The sequence below is a fragment of the Rattus norvegicus genome, chromosome 17, assembly GCF_021556685.1.
Source record: "Rattus norvegicus strain SHRSP/BbbUtx chromosome 17, alternate assembly SHRSP_T2T, whole genome shotgun sequence".
Lineage (NCBI taxonomy): Eukaryota > Metazoa > Chordata > Mammalia > Rodentia > Muridae > Rattus > Rattus norvegicus.
In genome coordinates, this window is record NC_141550.1 from 40,708,517 (window position 1) to 40,730,334 (window position 21,818).

Below are 21,818 nucleotides of genomic sequence, written 5' to 3' on the forward strand. Positions count from 1 at the left end.
AGATTGCCATTAGTTTGAGATCAGCCTTCGGCTACCGAGTGAGAAAACAAACTTCTATTTTAAAATAATCTTTTATTTGTCCATCATATACATCTGAACAAATATTTGAATAAACATATTATTTTAATAGTAACTGAATAATTTGCTCTGTAGTATAAATCACAAAGTCTAATTTCTAAGCACTTATATTTTTCCTAGTGTGCTGTAAACAAGAATAATCTACCATTCATGTTGCTGATTTTAATGAGGAGATACATCTGTCTCTCATTGATTAGAGTTAGGCGTTGATTCTGAGGTCAAAATCAAGAGGTAGGTGACGGTCAGAGACTGCACTTGACTGTCCTGTCAGCAGGTGAAGGAAAAACAACATGCAAAGGAAAACTCTGGGTAACAATTACAGTTCCTTAGAGACACATTAGTACATCTGAAACAAACAAATAGAAAAAAACCACAGGCAGCTTACTTGTCTATTTTAAACATTAAAACAATGTCTTTCAAATTCTAAAAGGATGCTTTCTCATGGCTTTTTGCTGTGATTATTTTGAAGACAAAGATTCTTATTCTCTATAGATTTTAAAGTATTTTCTTTCTAAGATTATTAACTAGTGTTCTCATGACCCGTCAATCAAAGATCTATCGAACTATTAGAACTCCCAGGCCTCATTAATTTGACACATTTCACAGCAGAATCAAAGTTATTTCAGTTCACGAGACAGCCTGTGTTTGGGAAGTAGATGATGCCAATAGCTCTCTGAAAACCTGAAAATATCGATCATCCTGAAGCTACCCAGGCGATAGATCTACCAAAGAACACAAGAGTCATTTATAACTTCTTATCAGCAGCATCTCTTCTCTCCCAGTTTCTTCTAGTCTCTCCCACTTCCCTCCCAGCCCACCTTCTCTTCTCTAGCTTGCTTCCTTCATGCTGCTGGAGTCTTATAACTTTCCCCTCCTGTGCCTACTATGCTGGGACTCCCTTTGCCTTTTGTTAGGCTTTCTTTCCCATACAGAGCCCATTCTTGGTTTTCCTTGGTTCTCCTTGCAGGGAGTGTGGATGGGAAGAATTTGAAAGCATGTTGGGGGTGGAGCTAGGGATCTTATGCCCTGGAAGTACATGCTATACTACTAGGCCACACCACCAGCCCCAATGAAGTAGTTTTGAGTCAGTCTATGCATTAACGTACAACAGGCACATGTGTGAACATCCCTTAAATGTAGTGTTTATCCATTGCTGATAAAAATTTTCTTCTTTGTCATAAACTGCCGCGTTCAAGATGTGAGAGCCAATTCTTGATTTGGGGGCATTATTTACTACCTGAGTAAAAGACACTACCAATAACTAATGGCAGTTATTGGTATGAAAGTATGAAAATACTTCCAGAAAGGTTTATCCAAGCAAGGAGACACATCTTGAATGTGCAGACACCGTCCTATGGGCTGGGGTCGTAAATTGAATGGAAAGAGAAAGCCAGCAAAACACAAACATTCATCTCTCTTTGGGATGACTGGGGCACAATGTGTCTGGCCATCCGCTACTCTATTATCCTGCCTTCCCCAACAAAATTGTCTGGTTCCCCTAACTGTGAGCTATAACAAACCCTTCCTTCACTCGGTTGCTTTTGCTAGTTACTTTCTTGCAGATATGAAATGCGTTCTTTTCCCGCTTGAGTGTGTATCACCCCTAAAATTATGCAAGGGGTGTGGGGCTGTGCACTAGGGCAATTATACAAAATTGCCTACTTTGTAGTATGTTCGTGAATTCTGAGGTCTGTTCAGGTGCCTTCCTCAAGAGATGGCCACCTTGTTCTGAGACTGGATCTCACTGGCTGGAATCCATTGGTTAGACTAGCCTGGCTAGCCAGCAAGCCCCAGAGACCTGCCTGTCTTCCTCTCTCTAGCACTGGAATGACAAGCTCTACCAAGCCTGCCTCTCTACATGGATGCTGAGGAGTAACTTGGTTCTCATATGTATACAACAAACCCTTTCCCAACTGTGTCATCTCTTCAGTCCCGACTGTACTGGACCAGCAAGTGTTAGCACATGTGATAAATACAAAGGGGTAGGCACTGGTGGATAAATGAATGTAAACACACGGGGACGGAACATTACCATTTTTATAGCATGTGGTCCTTTTGATCATGTGTAGGTTGGAGCAAACTTTGTAGCTCAGCTGAGGAGACTCTATGCCTGAGAAAGGGCGAATCTGACTTGCGCCACAAAAGCTGACCTCAGGCTCCATCTCAGTCATTGCTTATAGCAATTCTCTTTCCAAGTTCTATTGTGTTTAGAGTGTTCTCTCTCCTTTTGTACTCAGGATTTTTCTCTAAAACAGCGTCTGTTTTCCTAGGCAGTGTGTGTCATCTCTACCCTTCCAAGGAGCCTGTGCACGCTGAGCGAGTGATCTCATGAACTGTCTTTACGTCTTCTTTATACCTTTATATATTTACTCTTACTCCTTAGTGTTTTCATGGCATCTCTCTTTTATGATCCCCTGGAAGTCATGTTTCCTGTAACTCAGTGATGAAGCGAATGCATGGATACATGGCTAGCGGTCTACCAGCCCCACCTGGTACTTACCCGGGATGTCCAGGTCCAGCCTAACCACAGCGCATTAGGAACAACTTCCAGTTAGGTGGTGTTAGAGGGAGTTTTATCTGAAAATGATTCCAAAACCTGCAAGAAACAAAGCAGAGAGATGTGAGCTTTGAACGCTGATGCCTCTTTTTTTTAAAATACTTTTATTTATTTATTATATATGAGTACACTGTAGCTGTCTTCAGACACACCAGAAGAGGGCATCGGATCTCATTACAGATGGTTGTGAGCCACCATGTGGTTGCTGGGATTTGAACTCAGGACCTCTGGAAGAGCAGTCGGTGCTCTTAACCACTGAGCCATCTCTCCAGCCCACGCTGATGCCTCTTGCGTGGCCAGGATTTCTTTGGTGCCTGGTCTCAGCTCTTTCCCAGAGGACAGTCTTGTCCTGTTGTTTCAGATACTGAGTCTTCAGATTCCTTAAAACAGGGCGGCCATCTGTCTGTCTGTGGTGAGCCCACTTTAAGGAAAGTTATCTTTCTACAAGATACACAAAGCCGCAGGTTGGAGTATTAGTGAAGGTGACCACATCACCTTAGATGTAGGAAGATGAACCTGCTTCCTAAAGAATGACCTGGCGGGCTGCTGAACTAGACTCAGAAACAGCACACACAAGAACTCACCCCGAGGAAAACATGGGGAACATGTCAAGAGATGCAGACATAATCCATTCAACCACTATTTCACACAGTGAAAAGCTGGAAAGGGCTCAATGGCCAAAGACTGTTAAAGGAGGTCTGAATCCTAGCATACAGTATTGGGTAGGCTGGCATTCAAATGCCCGTGGGAGAAAGGTTGAGGAGATAGGGAAATGGCTAGTGGTGGCCGTGCCAGTGCATGGGTGAGGATAGCATTGTCCTCGCTGGGAACACCCCAGAGTGTGCTTGGAAACAGGAAAGGAAAGATTAACTAGATACCAAATACAAATTGTTCTACCCGAGCAAGGAATATTTCTGGTCTTACTTTTTTTATATTGTAAAAAAATTTTTTTTTCAAGCAGAAGCAGGCAGATCTCTGTGAACCCAAGGCCAGCCTGGTATACAAAGCAAATTCCCGGACAACCAGAGACACACAGAGAAACCCTATCTCAAGAAAAACAAAAACCAGCAACAACAATAATAATCATTAATAATAATAATGATAATAACAGTAATAAAGAATTAGGTCCTGTATAAGAGTTAAATGAGGCTGTGCCTGGTTCATCAGGACATCCTCCTGTACTCATGACTTTTATTCTCAAAACATAACATAAGCCAGCTGTGGAAAAAGGCTTGTAAGCCTAGCACTGTAGAGGTAGAGGGGCGCCAATTCAAGGTCATTCTCAGCTATGTAGAAAATTTGAAACCAGTTTGGGCTATGTGAGATCCTGTTTCAATTCCTACAAAACAAAACAAAACAAAACGAAACAAAACAAAACAAAACAACAAAAAACCGCCATACAATATGACAAGATAGATTCAGCATCCATATCCGAGATGATGCCAAAGTGAATTATTTTTATACAGAAATGGCATCTCTACATTCTCTCTTTTTCACCCTAGAATAAGAAGTCAGGTATAAGCATGGCCAGTACTAGGGAGCCCAAGAGCACTGGTCACTCATTTGGGCCCACAAGGTGACTGAAGCAGAGTGTGAGGCTGGCACCTCTGTCTTCACTCTCTGTCTCCATCACTGCAGTTTAGACTCCTGAGCTCTGTACTAGCATGTTAATGACTAAGGGGTAACTGCCTCCCTAGCCTAGCTCATCCTGCTTTAAGGCTAAAGGTGCAAAATAATTCACTATCCTAACCTGTGCTAACCTTGATTTCCAGAAAGAATAAAGCACCCTCCACCCCCTGCAATACATCTCTGTACCTCACCATGAAGGAACTATTCATTTAGGGGGTGAGGCTATCCCAGGAACAGAAGTGACCATCCTGAAGGACCTGGATCATTTCCTGAAGTGATGAGAGGTAATAAGGACTTCTTTCATCCACCCTGCTATACTGGACGAGAACTGGGATAATGGCTTAGTCATACCACAGCTTGGCTGGACTACCTGACTGTGCACTCTTCTGTCCTATCCCAACAGCCTGAAGATGGATTTGAGCCTCTGGTTCCTTTTATTTGCTTTTCTGTGTGCAACCTCCCTGAGTGTTCTATCACCTCCACGTGCATACCATGCACACACACATACTTGTACATGCACACACTGGGGAACTGTTCTAACTCCTTTGCTATTCATTGGCACATTGAGACAGAGACTTGGGGTGGGAGGGAAAGGAGGAAGAAATGTGGGGTGTCCTGTGTTTTTTCTCTACAGCACTGGTTACATGTGATCTGTTGAAAATGAACAGAACTCGTATGTCCCAACTCTAAGAGTAAGAAGATGGGCAGAAAAGCCAGCTTTGGGTTGTAGTTAGAACATTCTAGATGAAGTTGCAGAATGTCTATACTGGTGTGTCACTGAGATACTGTGGTATCATTTCTCCCCTACTCCCCAACAATATGTGACATGTTATTGAAGACACTCTATCTACAGAAGTGTGGGTAGGCCAGAAAGATACATCCCTTTATTAAGAGTCATCCTGAGAGAAGGTGGAGGGAGGGGCAGGAAACATGTTTCACAGGAGGGGCAGTCGAAACCATAACGGCTGTAACAGACACGTACGCCTACATTCTTTATATTTTAACATACAGTTTTAAGAGAATAAAGGGTGGGGGCTGCATGTGGTGGCTCACACCTGTTATTTCAGCAATTTGGAAGCTGAGCCAAGGGGGATCATGGGAGGTTTGGGGACAGCTTAGGTTATGTAATGAGTTCCAGGCTGATCTGGGATATAGAGTGAGGGCCTGCTGCAACCAACCAAAGAAAACCAAAATTGTAAAGGAAATAACTTTTAAAAAATTTAAAGGGATATTTCAATAACTCACTAGAGGGCTTTCCTTAGACATTGTAATTTTTAAAAATTCTATCCTAATTAGTTTATTTTGTGTATGTTTCTATGTGTGTGTGAATGCACGCATGTGCGCATGGTGTGCATGTGGAGGTCAGAGAACAACTTTTAGCAGACATCTCTCTCCTCCTACCATATATCTCAATGAGATAGAACTCAGGTCAGCGGCTTAACAACGGAAACATCTCTGCAGCCCAGACATTTTAAGTAATCAGAATTTTAAGGGTGAAATGTCTTCATCTTTTCAGAGGGCGAGTGGTGGTAAGTGGTAAGAAGACTATATTCTCTTTACTCATCTTGTGCACGTAAAGACAGGAAATTGCTCTTTCTTAGATTCCAAATATGATCTTAATACTGTATGACACTTCAGGGTATAAGCAAACACAGATACAGTGGGTTATTCCTGTAAACCACCAGTCTACAGACACTGAGCTCAGGCATGATGGTATTTTCCTGTAAGCCCAGCCTATGAGAGACGGTGAGGTAGAGATTGTCAGGAGTTAGCCTGGGCCACAGAATGATCCGCTGTCTTAAAAACACAGAGGACAGAGGATGGAGCCTGTCCTCTCTCCGCTAACTTGGGGAGCAGAGCCACCGAATCTACTTCTCTACAACCACTGTGCCCTAAGCCCCTCTCCCACCACAGTCCCGTGGCATCAAACATTCCAGGGCTAGGCTTACAGATGATGGTATATATCAGGGTCCCGCTGCAATCGGGTCTGAAATCCAATATACAGGTCATCCCACAGCAGGCCGTTCTTCACCACGTGCCTGATGACATCCACACGGCTGCGGATCTGAAACAGAAACAGCAGCTCTCAGGGAGCCTTGGCAGTGTGGGAGTTCACTCCCTTGTATCCTTGAAAAGGTAGCTGCCATACTGGCCGGAGCGAAGAGCTAAAGAAAGGAGGAAAGAAGTCTCCTGGATGCAGGTCACAGGCTGAGGACACGAGTGGGGAGCCAAGAGCACTGGGATAGCGTTGCAGAAAGCAGGGTGCAGAGGAGAAGCTGGGCCGCTGGGCAGATCCACGGCTCAAAGCCAGGGTCGAGTTTCGTGATTTAATCACTACGGCCTCAGTTTTCTCATCTGTAAAATGAAGATTAAAGGTGACATTCCTCATAGGACTGTGGGGACAACAAGTAAGACTATGAACAGAAAACACTTAACATGAGGTTATACTCTAGGTGCTCAATAAATGATACTGTCGTCAAAAGTAGCAGGCAAGCCGCCACCTGCTCTGTGTTCATGGCAGCAAGTGTGTGTGTCCAGTCTGTCAAAGAGCAGGGCTGCTTTAAGCCAGGAGGTTAAAGTCTTTAAGGAATTCCCACCATGTGATGACCTGGGCATCACATGGCCATGCCAAAGGATTTGCCAGAGCCCCATAAAGCACGTCCACGTTGACTTAACTCACTCTACAGAGACTCTCACTGAACTTTTTATTTTATTTTTTATTGGATATTTTATATACTCATATTTCAAATGTTATCCCCTTTCTCCCCTCTCCCACCCCCGTCCCCCTGCTTCTATGAAGATACTCCCACTCCCACCTCAACACCCTGGCATTTCCCTACACTGGGGTAATGAGCCTTCACAGGACCAAGGTTTTCTCCTCCTATTGATGCCAGACAATGCCATCCTCTGCTACATATGCGGCTGGAGTCATGGGTTCCCCCATGTGTACTCTTTGGTTGGTGGTTTAGTCCCTGGTGGCTCTGGGGTGTCTGGTTGGTTGATACTGTTTTTTTCCTATGGGGTTGCAAACCTCTTCAGCTCCTCCAGTTCTTTCTATAACTTCTCCATTGGGGTCCCCGTGTTTAGTCCGATGGTTAGCTGCAAGCATCCTCATCTGTATCAGTAGGGCTCTGGCAGAGCCTCTCAGGAGACACCTATATCAGGCTCCTGTTAGCAAACACTTCTTGGCATCAGCAAAAGTGACTAGGTTTGGTGGCTGTATATGGGATGGATCCCCAGAGGGGCATTCTCTGGATGGTCTTTCTGTTAGTCCCTGCTCCACTCTTTGTCTCTGTATTTCCTCCAGTGAGTATTTTGTTCCCCCTTCTAAGAAAGACTAAGAATCCACGTTTTGGTCTTCCTTCTTCTTGAGCTTTGTATGGTCTGAATTGTTTCTTGGGTATTCTGAGCTTTTGGGCTAATATCCACTATCAGTGAGTGGATACCATGTGTGTTCTTTTGTGGCTGGGTTACCTCACTCAGGATATTTTCTAGTTCCATTCATTTGCCTAAGAATTTCATGAAGTCATTGTTTTTAATGACTTTAGATGAGTAGTAATCCATTGTGTAGATGTACCACATTTTCTGTATCCATTCCTCTGTTGAAGGACATCTGGGCTCCTTTCAGCTTCTGGCTATTATTATAAATAAGGCTGCTATGAACATAGTGGAGCATGTGTCCTTGTTATATGTTAGAGTATCTTTTGGGTATTTGGCCAGGAGTGGTATAGCTGGGTATATAATGTATATCCATGTTATACCAGGTATAACATGTCCAATTTTCTGAGGAACCTCCAGACTGATTTCCAGAATGGTTGTACCAGCTTGCAATCCCACCAACAATAGAGGAATGTTCCAGCATCTGCTGTCACCTGAGTTTTTAATCTTAGTCATTCTGACTGGTGTGAAGTAGAATCTCAGGGTTGTTAGTTTCACTGTGTCTCTGTTGAGTTTCTGTTTCCATGATCTGTCCATTGATGAGAGTGGGGTGTGGAAGTCTCCCACTATTATTGTGTGTGGTATAATGTGTGCTTTGAGCTTTAGTAAAGTTTCTTTTATGAATGTGGGTGCCCTTGCATTTGCAGCATAGATGTTCAGAATTGAGAGTTCATCTTGGTAGACTTTTCCTTTGATGAATATGAAGTGTCCTTTCTTATCTTTTTTGACAACTTTTGGTTGAAAGTTGATTTTATTCGCTATTAGAATGGCTTCTCCAGCTTGTTTCTTGGGACCATTTGCTTAGAAAAAAAATTTCTCAGCCTTTTACTCTGGAGTAGTGTCTGTCTTTGCACTGAGGTGAGTTTTCCAGCAAAATGCTGGGTCCTGTTTAAGTATCCAGTCAGTTAGTCTGTGTCTTTTTTTGGGCGGGGGAGGATTGAGTACATTGATGTGAGCAATATTGAGGAAAAGTGATTGTTGTTTCCTGTTATTTTTGTTGTTAGAGGTGGAATTATGTTTGTGTGGCTATCTTTTGGGTTTGTTGCAAGAAGATTACTTTCTTGCTTTTTCTAGGGTATGGTTTCCCTCCTTGTGTTAGAGTTTTCCATCTATTATCCTTTGTAGGGCTGGATTTGTGGAAGGATAATGTGTAAATATGGTCTTGTCATGGAATATTTTGGTTTCTCCATCTATGGTAATTGAGAATTTTGCTGGATTTAATAGCCTAGGCTAGCATCTGTGTTCTCTTAGGGTCTGTATGACGTCTGCCTGCATGCCACCATGCTCCCAGCCATGATGATAATGGATTAAACTCTTGAAACTGTAAGCCAGTCCCAATTAAATGTTGTCCTTTGTGGTGGTTTGAATATGCTTGGCCCAGGGAGTAGCACTATTAGAAAGTGTGTGTTAGCATTTTGTCTAAGCTCTGCCCCACAGTTACCTGGCAACAGGCTGCTCGCCCCCTCCTCACCCTCTTGCTCTCTTGCTCTTGCCTTCCTCCTCCCACTCTCTCTCCCCCATCCCCTCCCCCCTCTTCACCTGCTCATGACTGACCTTCTCTTCTCTTCTCTTCTCTTCTCTTCTCTTCTCTTCTCTTCTCTTCTCTTCTCTTCTCTCCTCTCCTCTCCTCTTCTCTTCTCTTCTCTCCTCTTCTCTTCCCTTCTTTCCTCTCTCCTTCCCCCCTCTCTGTCTCTGTCTCTCTCTTTCTCTCTGTCTCTCTCTCTCTCCCCCTTCCCTTTCTCTGTGTCTATTACCCTCTTAACTCCCCTCCCCATGCCCTGAATAAACTCTATACTATACCTTCATGTCCCTCAGAGGAAGGGATGCCTCAGCATAGGCCCACCAAGGCACCCCCTTCCTCCACACCTCCATAGAACATACCCCTCCTCTATTTATCTTTTTATAAACACATCAGTGATGGTAGAGAGATATAAACCATAGACAAAATCATCCCAGGCTATCTTCAGTTCCTTACAGCCACCCATTGCCCACCTTTGAGTCTGACCCAACACTCCCTGGCCTCTCAGACAAAGCCTTTGGAATGAATTAACTTAGCGATCCTGAGTTTCCATCAACTCCAAAGCTAAGGATGTCATCGGATAGCCTGTGAAGACTGTAGCAGAATATACCGTTTGACTGCAACCTGACTACCTGATGTTCTCTTTGAGAAACCCCTTAAGACTTTACTTCATTCTGAAATTTAAAACTTTCTAAGTCATCTCCACATTGCCGAATATGGAACTTGGAACAATCCTTACTCATGTTCGTAGGTCACAGTCTCTCACATTTAGCTCAAGGATAAATCATGACTTACTTATTTTGAGCTGTGTTTCTGAGTCAACAGAAAGAAGTGGTCGTGAGAAGGGAGGAAGGAACAGTAATAAAGACAGGTAGAGAAGGGGAGAGGGAGGAGGACAGTATGCAGGAAAAGGAGAGGGAGGAAGAGGAAGGGATCCCCACCAGGGGAGGTACTCACTTCTTCATAAGGATGCTCCCGGCTGGGTCTTTCTTTCGGAAAGGATAAATCTAGAAAGTCCACCAGATAGTCGTACCCTCCAGGCACAGGGCTGAAGTCTTCATCTGTTTCAATCATCTGTGAAAATTACAAGGCAGTAAATAGAAGAGTATCATCAAGTAGGGGCGTCTTGAAGAAATTCTAAGACTATGGAAATCTTAAATACCCTCAGAGAATAGCAGTGGCTTAAAATACCTGCCTCATCTTCGTACCTCCCTCACTAAATTTCCCCCTTTCTCTAGTTCAGTCTCTCTTGAGCCGATAGGGTTACATTCTTCCACACCAGCAAAACTGTTTCCTCTTACTACTGGAACTTCAGTGGCTCAGAGCTACTGAAGCGTTATCAGCAGTGTTATCAGCAAGAAGCACCGGAAGCTTTCAGATGGGGGGAACATAAAATGTGGAATTTATGTCTCACATCATATAGTATCCAGAGAGAAATACATTTACTGGGTCAGTGAGACAGCTCAGCAGGTAAAGGTGCTTGCCACCAAGACTAGCCACATGAGTCCAGTGCCTGGAACCCACATGGTAGAAGGAGGGAACTAATTCCCATAAGTTGCTCTCTGACCTCCACACACTCACTATAGCACATATACATACATATATATATACATACATACATACATACATACATGCACACATACATACACACATACACATATACGTACATACATACATACATACATACATACATGAGCTTTATGTTTCAAAGATGATCTCCTTAAAAACAGTTGAGAGCTGATCTAAGTACCAGCATTTTCTAATACTTAAAACAATGGTCTTATATCTTATTCTTTTATGTTATTAAAAGAAGAATGTTTGAATGCCTCAAATATAGAAGTGATCTAATCTGGGAATAACTCATCTCAAGAAGAGGGGTAGGTGTGGAGAGTGGGCATCTTTCACCAACACACACGTAGTCACATGGTGTTTAGTTCATCACTGACCAGGGAAAACATGGCCCCAGGCTAGCCTGAAAGGCATGCTTCTCGAGAACCATGACGCTGGAGCACAGCAACTGTGACCTGGTATTCATACTCAGGGACTGCACAGTAAATTGGTCCTCTTTTGAGAGCAGCCAGTACCTGTTGGTGATCAGGAGTGCTGCTCACATGCTACTGTCATCCAAGAGTGCTGCTTGTACAACCCCAGGCACCATACATACATACATACATACATACATACATACATACATACACACACACACATTGCCCTGACCACTGCCTACCCTAGGCCTCTTCTTCCTCTTGCATTCCCTGTCTGCTAAGTTGGATTGCTGCCATCCTAGGTATTGAAACCAGGGTCTCCTGTGTACAAGGCATGTACTCTACACAGAGCTGTACCTCTAGCCTGCTCTGCTTTTGGCAAACCTTGAGTAGCATATAGCCTGAGGTTCTGGGTTGCTGCTCTGCACATGTGTGCTTGCTGAGGGCCGTGCAAAGAGGAAATCATGGAGTGAGGCCTAATTGGCTACCACAGCCACAAGGGTGAGCCTCAGTGTGGCATAACCCTGAGGTCCATGTTTCCTGAGGACTTCATGCTGTTACGGAGTTCTGTTCTGATTGCTGCCCTCACATCCCTCTCAATCTAAGAATTGTTTGAAAACCTTAAGAGGGCCTCCAGTTACTCACTGGGCATTTCTCTGGCACTCACAATAACAGTGCTTGATCTCTCTCAGGCATTGCTGCTGGAAAGATTAATGATTCAATTACCCTGGGAAAGAACTTAGAGACGTAGATTTTCAACAATGACCACCACTTTTAGGAAACATTTGGAAAAATAAATCTTCTAGTAAAGCTAGGTTGAGATATTTTTACTATTAGCTTTGATGTAGATATCTTAGGAAACAATGTGGAGTTCAGAAAGGCATACTCTTACTAGTTAAGCTAGGGAACAAGCTTTATGGTCAGCGAACAAGAACAATGGCATCAAAGGCTGACGTGACTCTCACTGAGGCTGGACTGCTGATGATTGATTTCTTATCCCCAGTTTCGCCCTCAGATTCCTGATATGATTTAATAAGAATTGCTGATGAGTACATGTGCATTTGTAGGATTTAAGGTAGATACGACTGAATTTTATATAAATGTTTAGGTTTGTGATTCTAAAGATAAATAATAAAATAATCACTCCCCTTTTTTGTAACCGAAAGTTGCTCCCTGTCGGTAAGAGAAACTGGCTGAGGAAACTCCCCTGCTTGATTACACTTTGTTAATCTATAACAAGTTGCTCAGCTACAAATGTATGTGGACTTTTGGGAATAATTTGTTTTATTTACCTGTATTCTGTAATGTTATTTCTTTTAAAGGAATTGAGGAACACATTGTTTTTTCATAATCATTCACTAGAAGAAAACTAAAACGTAGTCACATTGAATTTTATACTATTTGAAAGATTTTGCTGGGATATGTAAGCTATGGGAGAAAGAATAAAGTATGGGGGCTGGAACATTGTTCCTCCCATCCATCAGCTCTGTGTGTGTGTGTGTGTGTGTGTGTGTGTGTGTGTGTGTGTGTGTGTGTGTATGTGTGTGTTTTCTCTTTTTTCTTGATGATCCCAAGGAGTTAAAAGAGTTCATAGTTTTTCTGCTGGCCACGGGGAGTGCCAGCCCGGTAAATTAAACTTTGTTTCCTCAGAGAAAAGTCTGCTGGGTAACTTCTCTAATCCCTGGTTGACTTTGGCAGCAGCCCCTGTAACTGTCTGGATCTATCCCCAGCGGTTCTAGCTCTGACCCTCAATGGCTACCTGCCTCAGTTTACCCAGCACATGATTGCTGAGGCTGGTACTGGCATGTCCTGGGGCTAATTCCTGTCCGAGCATCCATGCTTGCCTTTGCTTTATGCCATTCGGTCTTCAGCACCATTACAGATAGGAATTAGCAGTTTCTGTCTCACACCGTTCCTTCCATCCAAGCCCCTTTGTATGGGCGCCACTGTCTAGCCTCACAGTCAAGCATTCCTGACCTGTCAGACAATGTACAGGACAGCCACAAGGGGATGTGGGGGGAGGTTAATAAAGCACACGTGTGAAGGGAACAGCAGGAGCAGAAGGGTACAGAGGACAGGGTTGCAGGAGCTGGAGGACCCAACCAAATCAAAAGACAGATGAAAGTTCTACAAGGAAGCCTGCTGTTTTATTTGGTGGTTTAAAAAAATAATAATAACTCATGGTGATAGGAGAAAAAAATACTGCAAAAGCTAAACTGAGCTGTGCTTAATGACTCCTTCTGTCTCAAAGGAGGATTATTCGTCACACGGCCTGAGTATCCTCTGCTGGATGGTTTGTACAGCTTCCCAAGTGCCAATTAGAAAGCAAACTGGAAACTGGGGGATTGCAAAGATCTCCAAATTACAAGAGAGTGGAGGCATACCCTGACTACCAGGTTGTAATTCTTAAATCCAGCCCAAGTGAAGTATTCTTTAATCCAGGATGAGTGAAGGAAGATTGAGTCTCTGACAGAAGAATTCAAGGTCTTCAGGTATGGCTCAAAGTCCCAGGAATCCTTGTAAATTTTGGTTCCTTCCGGAGGTTCCACAATGCCCTTGCTTAAAGACACAAAAATGAAGAGGATCAAAAAAGCAGTGAGATGTTGAAGTGATTTTCAGAGTCCCTTCCTAGCTTAAGCCCTACTGTTTCCTATACACTATTAAATAGGCCAGGCTCCCAAGTCAGGTTTTATTGACTAATCGTGTATATGTCTGGGAATAGAAAGGTGCAAGATCCCTGACTGGGACCCTTTTGTTCCAAATAAGCAGGCGATGGAGATGTTCAATATGATTCGCTTGTACCAGCTTTGTGGACATTGGCACTCAGATGTTTCTGCATCCCTATTTGGACAGGCATTTGGTGAAAGAACAGAAGGGAACTGAAACATTTCTTACTGGAAGTGGGGGATCCCAAGACTCAGCAAGCTAAGAAACCTTAATGACTAAACAAGACTCCTTCCCCAGGCTATGTAAGCCATCACCAAAGCGATGGGGAGGGGGAGGGCATCCTCCTGAGGAGCTGCTCACAGGCTGCTCTAGGAGTTCCGGGGTGCAGCTTTCATGAGTGCAACTGTAAGTTTGGAATTTTCTGTAATGAGCTGTCTTTGATCCAGTCACATCCCCATAAGTGACCCCAATGAACTCACTGGTTCACCAAGCTACACTTGGATCTGGTTTTGGTCTGTTAATGGTGTCCTTCTGGGTTGAACAAATGTTTGTTGACATCTCCAGTGGCCACATGGTGCCCAGCAAATATCTGAGCATACAAATTACCTTCATCTCTAGGATTTCGTGCCTCTGGTATACTGTGCTCTGGCTGTTAATCAAATGCCATCTTGAAGACAGATTTGTAATTTTATCTTTCAATCCAGTTAGTAGTACAGACAGCCCTAAAGTTCTGTTCATCCCTACATGGAACATGGATGCTTGGATCTCGAGAAAGTAACAGGATGTGAAATACCCAAGGAAAACTCTAAGGAGGCAAACTGTAAGGAATAGTAGATGCCTGTCTTCTCAAAGCTTCACTTTGAGTCTACTGTGTCTCCAAGGTTACAGAGGCACGTTGGTATCACTTCTGAAATACATCTCCAATCTCCTCTAGCTCCTTGCCTGGTGTCATTTTGAAGTGTCACCATCTCTTCCTGTGACAGTACAGCTTTCCCCCTGTCTCCCAACTGCGGAGGCCTAGATTTAGCTTCCTCTCTAGTGTATCCTTCCCTACAAAGCTGAGGTGTTTCTGAAAGCACAGCTCAAGACTGATCCTACTTTGCTCTGTCATTTTCTGTGGCTCTCCTCACTTGCAGGACAGGTTCAAGGCCCTGATGATCTAGGAGGCCATACTGACCCTGGCCTCCATGTGGTATCCCTGCCTCCTCCTGCCCCCACCCATCAGCTCTGAACTTGGGGCTGGGAGGGCTTCCCAAGGACCACGGCTTCTTCCTGGCTGTGTCCTCTACTTCTGGCACTCACAATCAGAAGGTTGCAAGGAGTTACTTATGGATCAAAGGCATCTATGCACTAACTTTATCTTCTGTCTCTGCCCTGCCCTTCCCCAGCTAGGCTGTGACCTTTGACTAGGAAATTTCCTTCTCTGCCTCCCTCTTTCCCTCCCTCCCTTCCTCTCTATTGTCTCCTCTCCCACTTCCCTCTTATTTCCTTTTCTGACTCTCTTGTACTTGTAATAGTCTTCTCATCCCTAAGACCTAGCTAAATGCCTACTGTTTCAGACTGAGCTTCTGTGACTACAGTCCCAGATTTCTTGTCACTTCTTCCTTCACAAGGCAGTTAGGCATGGTGGCTTTACTGTATGTGAGCACTGAGATACAGCCATACTAGTTCTTGTTTCCCAGAATGCTTTGCTGTGACTCTATCTCAGACGTGTTGTATCCGGCATATCCCTGAGGGATTTATCTGCATTTAGCAAGATCATTGGTGACTCTGATGTCTATAGGGGTGACAATATAGCCACATGCAGTAAAACACAATGAGAGGCTTGCACAAGGATGATTCAGGAGGCTTAGGAAGATGCCAAAGAACAAGGAAGGTTCTTGAAGGATGAGTATTAATTGAAACAATCAAGAAACATCCTTACTCTCCAACTGGACATCCTGCCTCTTCCATGTCGGAGCACTTGGGACCTCTCAAAGAATTTTAAGCAATTTTAACTTTCACAATTTAGAAGGATTCACTTGTCATCAATGAAGAGAGGGCTTTCGAATATTTTGCCCATAATTCCTGTAAGAACTATTTCACGTAGGGGTGGGGTGAGAGAGAGCAAGTTCTCACTTTGTAACCCTGAAACAAACCAGGCTGGCTTTGAACTTTTGGTAATCCTCCTGCCTCTTGAAGTACTGGGATTACAGATGTGGAGCATTGCTCCCAGCTAAGAACGATTTCTACCAGGATGTAAAGGTATTTCAGAATTAAAACCCTTACTACATGCAAGAATCAGGAGGGGGAGGGGCCCAACCACAAACCAGGGAACAACAGGCAATGTCAAGGCCTGAATGAGTGGTGGAGACAGCATGCCAGGAAAGGGGCAGCTGAGTGAACACCCCATGAAAACGAGGGCTGACCAGGCTAGTCATATTTAGAAAGTCAGCAAAGGGTAACACCAGTGCCCTACTTCCTGCACTTCTATATGTGGGAAAAAAATTATGACTATGTAGCTCGGGATGTATGTACTTATGTAACTACAGGCCTCTTGAGTCAATGTTAGCTCTTTTGGAATTGTGTTTTCCTGTTTAATATTTGAAAAGTGCTGCTAATTTTATAGGCCATATTTGCACTGAGGTAAAAACTAACTTTCGGAGCCACCCAACATAGGTGTTGGCAATTGAACTCTGGCCCTCTGTGGTAGCAGCTTTGAAGTACTAAGCAATTTCTCTAGTCCCTTATCCTTACTCTCTAGTAAGGCTCTGCGGTGATGAAAGTGCTTGGGTCATTCATTTTACAGGATGAAATGCTTGGGAAAGCTGTCTGACTTGAGCAATAATTACTAGTCTATTTTATTTTGACATAGTCGACATTTATTTTTCTTAAGTCAGGGTCTCAAATAGTACAGTCTGGCTTGATCCTCCTGTCTCAGCCCCCTATCTGCAAATCTGTTGGATTTGCAGGTGTGTGGTAGACTGACTGGTTCTAAGATTTTTATGTTTAAAAGTGAGAGAGAATTTTATCAAGTAAGAAGCTCGGCATGTTACTGCAGAGTAGGGACCTGATGCGGGTCAGGAGGGTGAATTCTTTATCATAATATTAAAAAAATTATATAAGGTGTTTTTATCCCCCATAAATATTTAAGCCAAACCTGTCAGTTGGGTCCTTCAGCATCCTGCCCAGGTCAAGGGTAGCTCCAGGTCGAGGGGTCCATGTCACCACATTCGAGTTTTTCTTGATAAGGTTGTTGAGTTGATTTGGGTCGTTTTTGGTGTTTGTTTCCTTAATATACCTAAGAAATGGGAGTGTTCCCAGAAGAGGAAGTTTATCCCCTAGTGTGTGCAGCAGCAACAGTGAACATTTCGGTTTACTCTTTAATCCCACTTTATTCCAATCCCCTCCACACACCTAAGAAAATTAAAGACCACATTTAGGCTATTGTCCTTAATCAGTCGAGGAAGCATATATTTTTGTTTTTTAAGTATATTCAGGTGGTGAGTGGAATTACTTGAGGGAACTGCGAGTGAGCAGAGGAATTATAATACACAGTAATTGCATAGTCAGAATATCAACCGGAATGAAGAATGGTTGGCTTTTACTTGGTAGGCGTTACACTAAGTGCTTGATATGAACTTATCAATGCTTCATGAAATCACTACTATCACTGTGTTCATTACCTAGAGATGGAAGCAAAGACTACACAGCCCACAGCCTGCATAGGCTTAAACTACAGACAAGGCCCCACGGTCTCTCTCCAGCTTTCAGAATAAAATCTGAAACGTCTCTGCATTCAAAGCCACTAAAATGGTATCCGTTATCCTTGGGGCTTGCTGGCCAGCCCAACAATGACAGACTGACTCAAAAACACAGGTGGATAGCACCTGAAGAATGACACTCAAGGTTGACCTCTGGCATCCACAGTCATCCAAGTCATAGACAGGCACACACTGCACCCTCATACATGTGTATGTGTGCACACAGAGAGAAGGGGGACAGGGAAAAGACAAGACATTCCGCTGCTTACAGAAGAGCACATATCCTCAATTATAACCCTTCCTGAGACCTCCTCTCCTCTCCTCTCCTCTCCTCTCCTCTCCTCTCCTCTCCTCTCCTCTCCTCTCCTCTCCTTCCTTTCCTTTTCTCATGAATGAGAAAGGTAAGGGCTCTACTGAAGCCCTACATCCTTAGCTCAAGATCTAGAATTTAATTGTGGTAAGCTGGGCATCTCCCCAGTCAAACTCCAAACCCCCACCTTTCTCAAAAACATCAAACCCTGTAACTTGTTAATTTCCAACATCATACTGACAGTGGTGTTGGGGCAGAAAATGATTGACTCAGAGAAAACAGGTTTGTCACTGTAATTCTCCTTATGGTAACTTCCGTAGATATTACTACTAAAGAGACTTTGGCTTCCTTGACCTGAACGTTGGTTCTCCAGACCTGATGTTTAGTGAGATAATTAAGTAGAATACAAACATCTGTGTTTCTTTCCTGAAAACCCTGTCACTGCCCTTAAAAGGTGCCCATGGCTTTGTCCCTGCTCTGATACCAGCATCTTCCTGCTGCTTCGGTTCCTGCGTGGGTGTTGCATGTGTGCAGCTGTGAGCATAAGCACGTGGTGGCCAGAGGTAGACATTTGCATCTTCCTCCACCACTCAACCCTTTCAGAAAGGGTCTTTCACTGCCCTGGAGCTCACTGACTGGCTAGGCTGGCTGGTCAGCAAGCCCCAGTGAGCCATGTGTATCTGACTCCCTAGCACTGGGATTACAGGTGCACATGGCTAAGCCCAGGCTTCACACGAGTGCTAGATGCTAACACAGGTCCTGGTGCTTGTGTGGCAAGCATGGACTCCCGAGCAGCCTCCCCAGATCTTCAGTTTCCAGGGTAAAGCAACGCCATTGCTGTCTCTCTTTCATGGCTTTCCCTGCTGTGAGACTCCATCTCCTTATCCAGGGTGCGGTCCATCACTATTTCCAAAGCACAGATAGTTCACAAACTATGATAATTGCATGGTGCCTTTCTGTCTCTTTCTCTACAATAATAATGAACTGCTTACCTATGGGATCGTAGCTTTTAACTACTTTCACCACAGAAGTATGTTGAAAGTTTGAGTACCTCCTAAATAAACACCCACTTCCTCTAGCTTTTGTTGTTGTTGTTTTGTTTTTGTTTTGTTTTTTTGAGACAAAACTTCTCTGTATAGCCCTGGCTGTACTGGTGCTTACTTTGTAGCCCAGGCTAGCCTAGAACTCAATAGCGATTGGCCTGCCTCTGAGTCCAAGTGCTAGGATTAAAGGCTTGGGTTGTGCACCACACCGGCCTTCCAGCTCTTCTCCAATACCCCGTGCTTCCAGCTACCTAATGTTTCTTTCATCTGAATTTCTCATTCACTTTCCATTGCCACTCACCATTCCTTCCTGGGGGTAACTGTAATAGTTTTAAATTGGTCTCCAAACCAATGCTTTTCCCTTTTTGCCTTTCCTACAATGTGGACTCACAGCCTGTCAACTAATGATGACCGTCTTCCTCACTAGACTTCATGGGGATTTCCCAAACTTCAGGAAAACCCCCAAACTGTTTACCATCGCAGACTCTGTGGTTCTTGTCTGTTGTACCCCGCCCTCCCACACACACACTTCTTTCCTGTTTTCCTCATAATGTCCCCTATCCCAGCCCTTAGGCTCAGCTGCAGACTCTCTCTCTAAAACCCATCTTCCACAGGGTCTCCCAGTATAACTCACAAAGGTCTGGAACTTTCCATGTAGTCCTGGCTTTGAACCTTTGCCAGTTCGCCTCCCAAGTGCTGTTGTTACGGGTGTATGCTACCAGGTCTCATCATAAACTACAATGTCTCAGCTCAGCACCTTCTTAACTTTTCTGGACAGGCTCTGTATGGTCTTTAAGGATAGTTTTCACTAGTCTAGAGGCATCCTCTAACCACTTGTCTCCATCTTAAATCCAACGGCATTTGCTACCTGGTATTCTAACTGTTTTTTCTTCCTACAAACTAGAACTCTGAGGACAATTATTTTACTTCTAGTCATCTATGTCATCCCATCCCCTATTCCCTGTGTTGTCCCATATCCCACCCCTCCAACCCTTGCCAATCCCCACCCCCATCTTGAGCACTGTGCTACTTCATAAACAATATATCACAAAAAGCAAAAACAGCACTGACCACAAGAAGTTGTCTTTTAACCTTAGGCTATGCTTACTAAAAAGCATTTAAAAGAGTCAAGAAAGCTAGATAGCATCAACACAGATATAGGAAAAAAGAAAATAATAATAACAAATCACATTGATGGTTCCAGGGGCCACATGGTGAGAGATAGGTATTAATTACAAAATCGATCCATCATGTCTAATCACAAGACGAATGAAATCATAAGTGTTGGGTGACTGGTTTTGATAAATGGTGGCAATGGTGGTAGAACCTGAGCTTAAATCCACACCACTGTCCCTTCTGTGTAGCTGCCACCACTTAACAGGAAGTCAAGGGCCTTCCTTGGGTGAGTATTGCCATGAGAATTTATCTCTGAAACTAGCTTCTTCATTACTCAGTGAAGTCATAAAAACACAGACCTGACCACTCCCGTCTGAAGGTGATCCACAACTTTGCTGTTTGAGGATAGGCAGTCTGTGTCCCCCTCACCCCCAAGTCCTAAATGTTATGCCCAAAATTGATCTTCATGGAGCAGAGGGCACTCCTTCATAAAGTCCCTGCTAGAATTTAGTCACCATGTGTGACAACTGTCAACCACACGATATGTGTAACAACAACAACCAAATTATAAGAGCAAAATTTGAACATCTGTAAAATCTTGTTTAGCATTTAAAATGATAAAATTAAACCAGGCCTGGTGGTGAATGGCTGTAATCTCAGCACTCAGGAGGCTGGGAGATCACGAGTTTGGGGCCAATTTGGTCTGCATAGCAAGATTCTATCTCCAAAAAAAAAAAAAAAAAAAGCAAATGAACACTAAAATAAAATGTAATATTATGTCCCTAATACTACAAAATAGGTATTTATTTTCTCAAGAGATGTGAACTCTAGAAAATAAGCGTTTTAGCACAATTTGTTTGTGTTACAGATATGACTAAAATACTCTTATTTTGGCTTTGGGGTCTTCTTTAAAATCATTATGTCTGTAAAATTATATATAATTATATAACTATATATATGACATGGCTGTAGGAATAAAAATATCTAGGGGACTAATGGGAGGGGAAGAAAGGAATGATGTGGACACAGGGTAAATATATGCAACATGCAGCTATATAGTTATATAAAAACTTTTAAAAATAGTTAAATCTTTAAAGGAGAAGGAAAAGGGTTGATGAGTTAGTTCAGCAGGTAAACACACTCGCCACAGAACCTGCCAAGCTGAATTTAATCCCTGGGACTTACACTGGTGCAGGTAGTTCTCTGACCCCTGACACTAAATAAACAAATAAAACTTCAATTTTTCCTTTTTAAAGAGTAATCATGCTTTCCTAACAGCAGTCAGAGGGCAAGAGTATATGAGCATGAGTCAAAAATAACAATCCACATGGGTGAAATGTCACAGTGGAATCTAATGTTTTATATACTAGCTGAAAACTTACAAAGTTTGCCCTTTACCCTTTATATTTTTAAATATACTTAGACTCGTGCTTTAGCCACGTGCAGATTTGTGTGAGCCCCAGTCAGAAGCACTCCCCAAACTTTCTTGCATTAGGCTGTATTGCCTCTTGACCTCTCAGCTCTTAACTATAACTGGCCTGTGCTTCATTCCCATAGATTTGGTTTTCTTTTAATTGCCATAATCCACATCATAAAGTTTGCCACCCTTTGATACTGTGTCCTCTCACTTCACAGTGCCTTTTAGATCTATTTGTCTGGTATGGCATTATAATTCTTTCTGTGAACCAGAAGGGATAACTCATAAAGACGTTCTATCTGGGAACTTAGTTACT

The 21,818-nt window shown here is 43.3% G+C and overlaps 1 protein-coding gene and 1 long non-coding RNA gene across 33 annotated transcripts in view; one reads left to right on the forward strand and one right to left on the reverse strand.

Moving 5' to 3' along the window:
- Positions 1–21,818, reverse strand: part of Cmah (cytidine monophospho-N-acetylneuraminic acid hydroxylase) — a 90,611-nt gene that overhangs the window by 26,392 nt on the left and 42,401 nt on the right. For 17 of the 29 annotated variants that reach the window (XR_015640889.1, XR_015640888.1, XR_015640899.1 and 14 more), the window contains 5 exons: positions 17,013–17,153; positions 13,591–13,765; positions 10,179–10,295; positions 6,214–6,329; positions 2,579–2,674 (listed from right to left, as the gene is read on the reverse strand). Coding sequence is in view for 16 of the 29 variants with exons in the window: in XM_087591051.1 (XP_087447177.1) it covers positions 2,599–2,674; positions 6,214–6,329; positions 10,179–10,295; positions 13,591–13,765; positions 17,013–17,153 (625 nt within the window). In the remaining 13 variants the exon portion in view is untranslated. 29 annotated transcript variants of the gene reach the window in all.
- Positions 1–21,818, forward strand: part of LOC102552189 (uncharacterized) — a 66,177-nt gene that overhangs the window by 23,829 nt on the left and 20,530 nt on the right. For all 4 annotated transcript variants that reach the window (XR_015641657.1, XR_015641656.1, XR_015641658.1 and 1 more), the window contains one exon: positions 4,408–4,548. This is a non-coding gene — a long non-coding RNA (uncharacterized LOC102552189). The remainder of the gene's footprint in view (positions 1–4,407; positions 4,549–21,818) is intronic.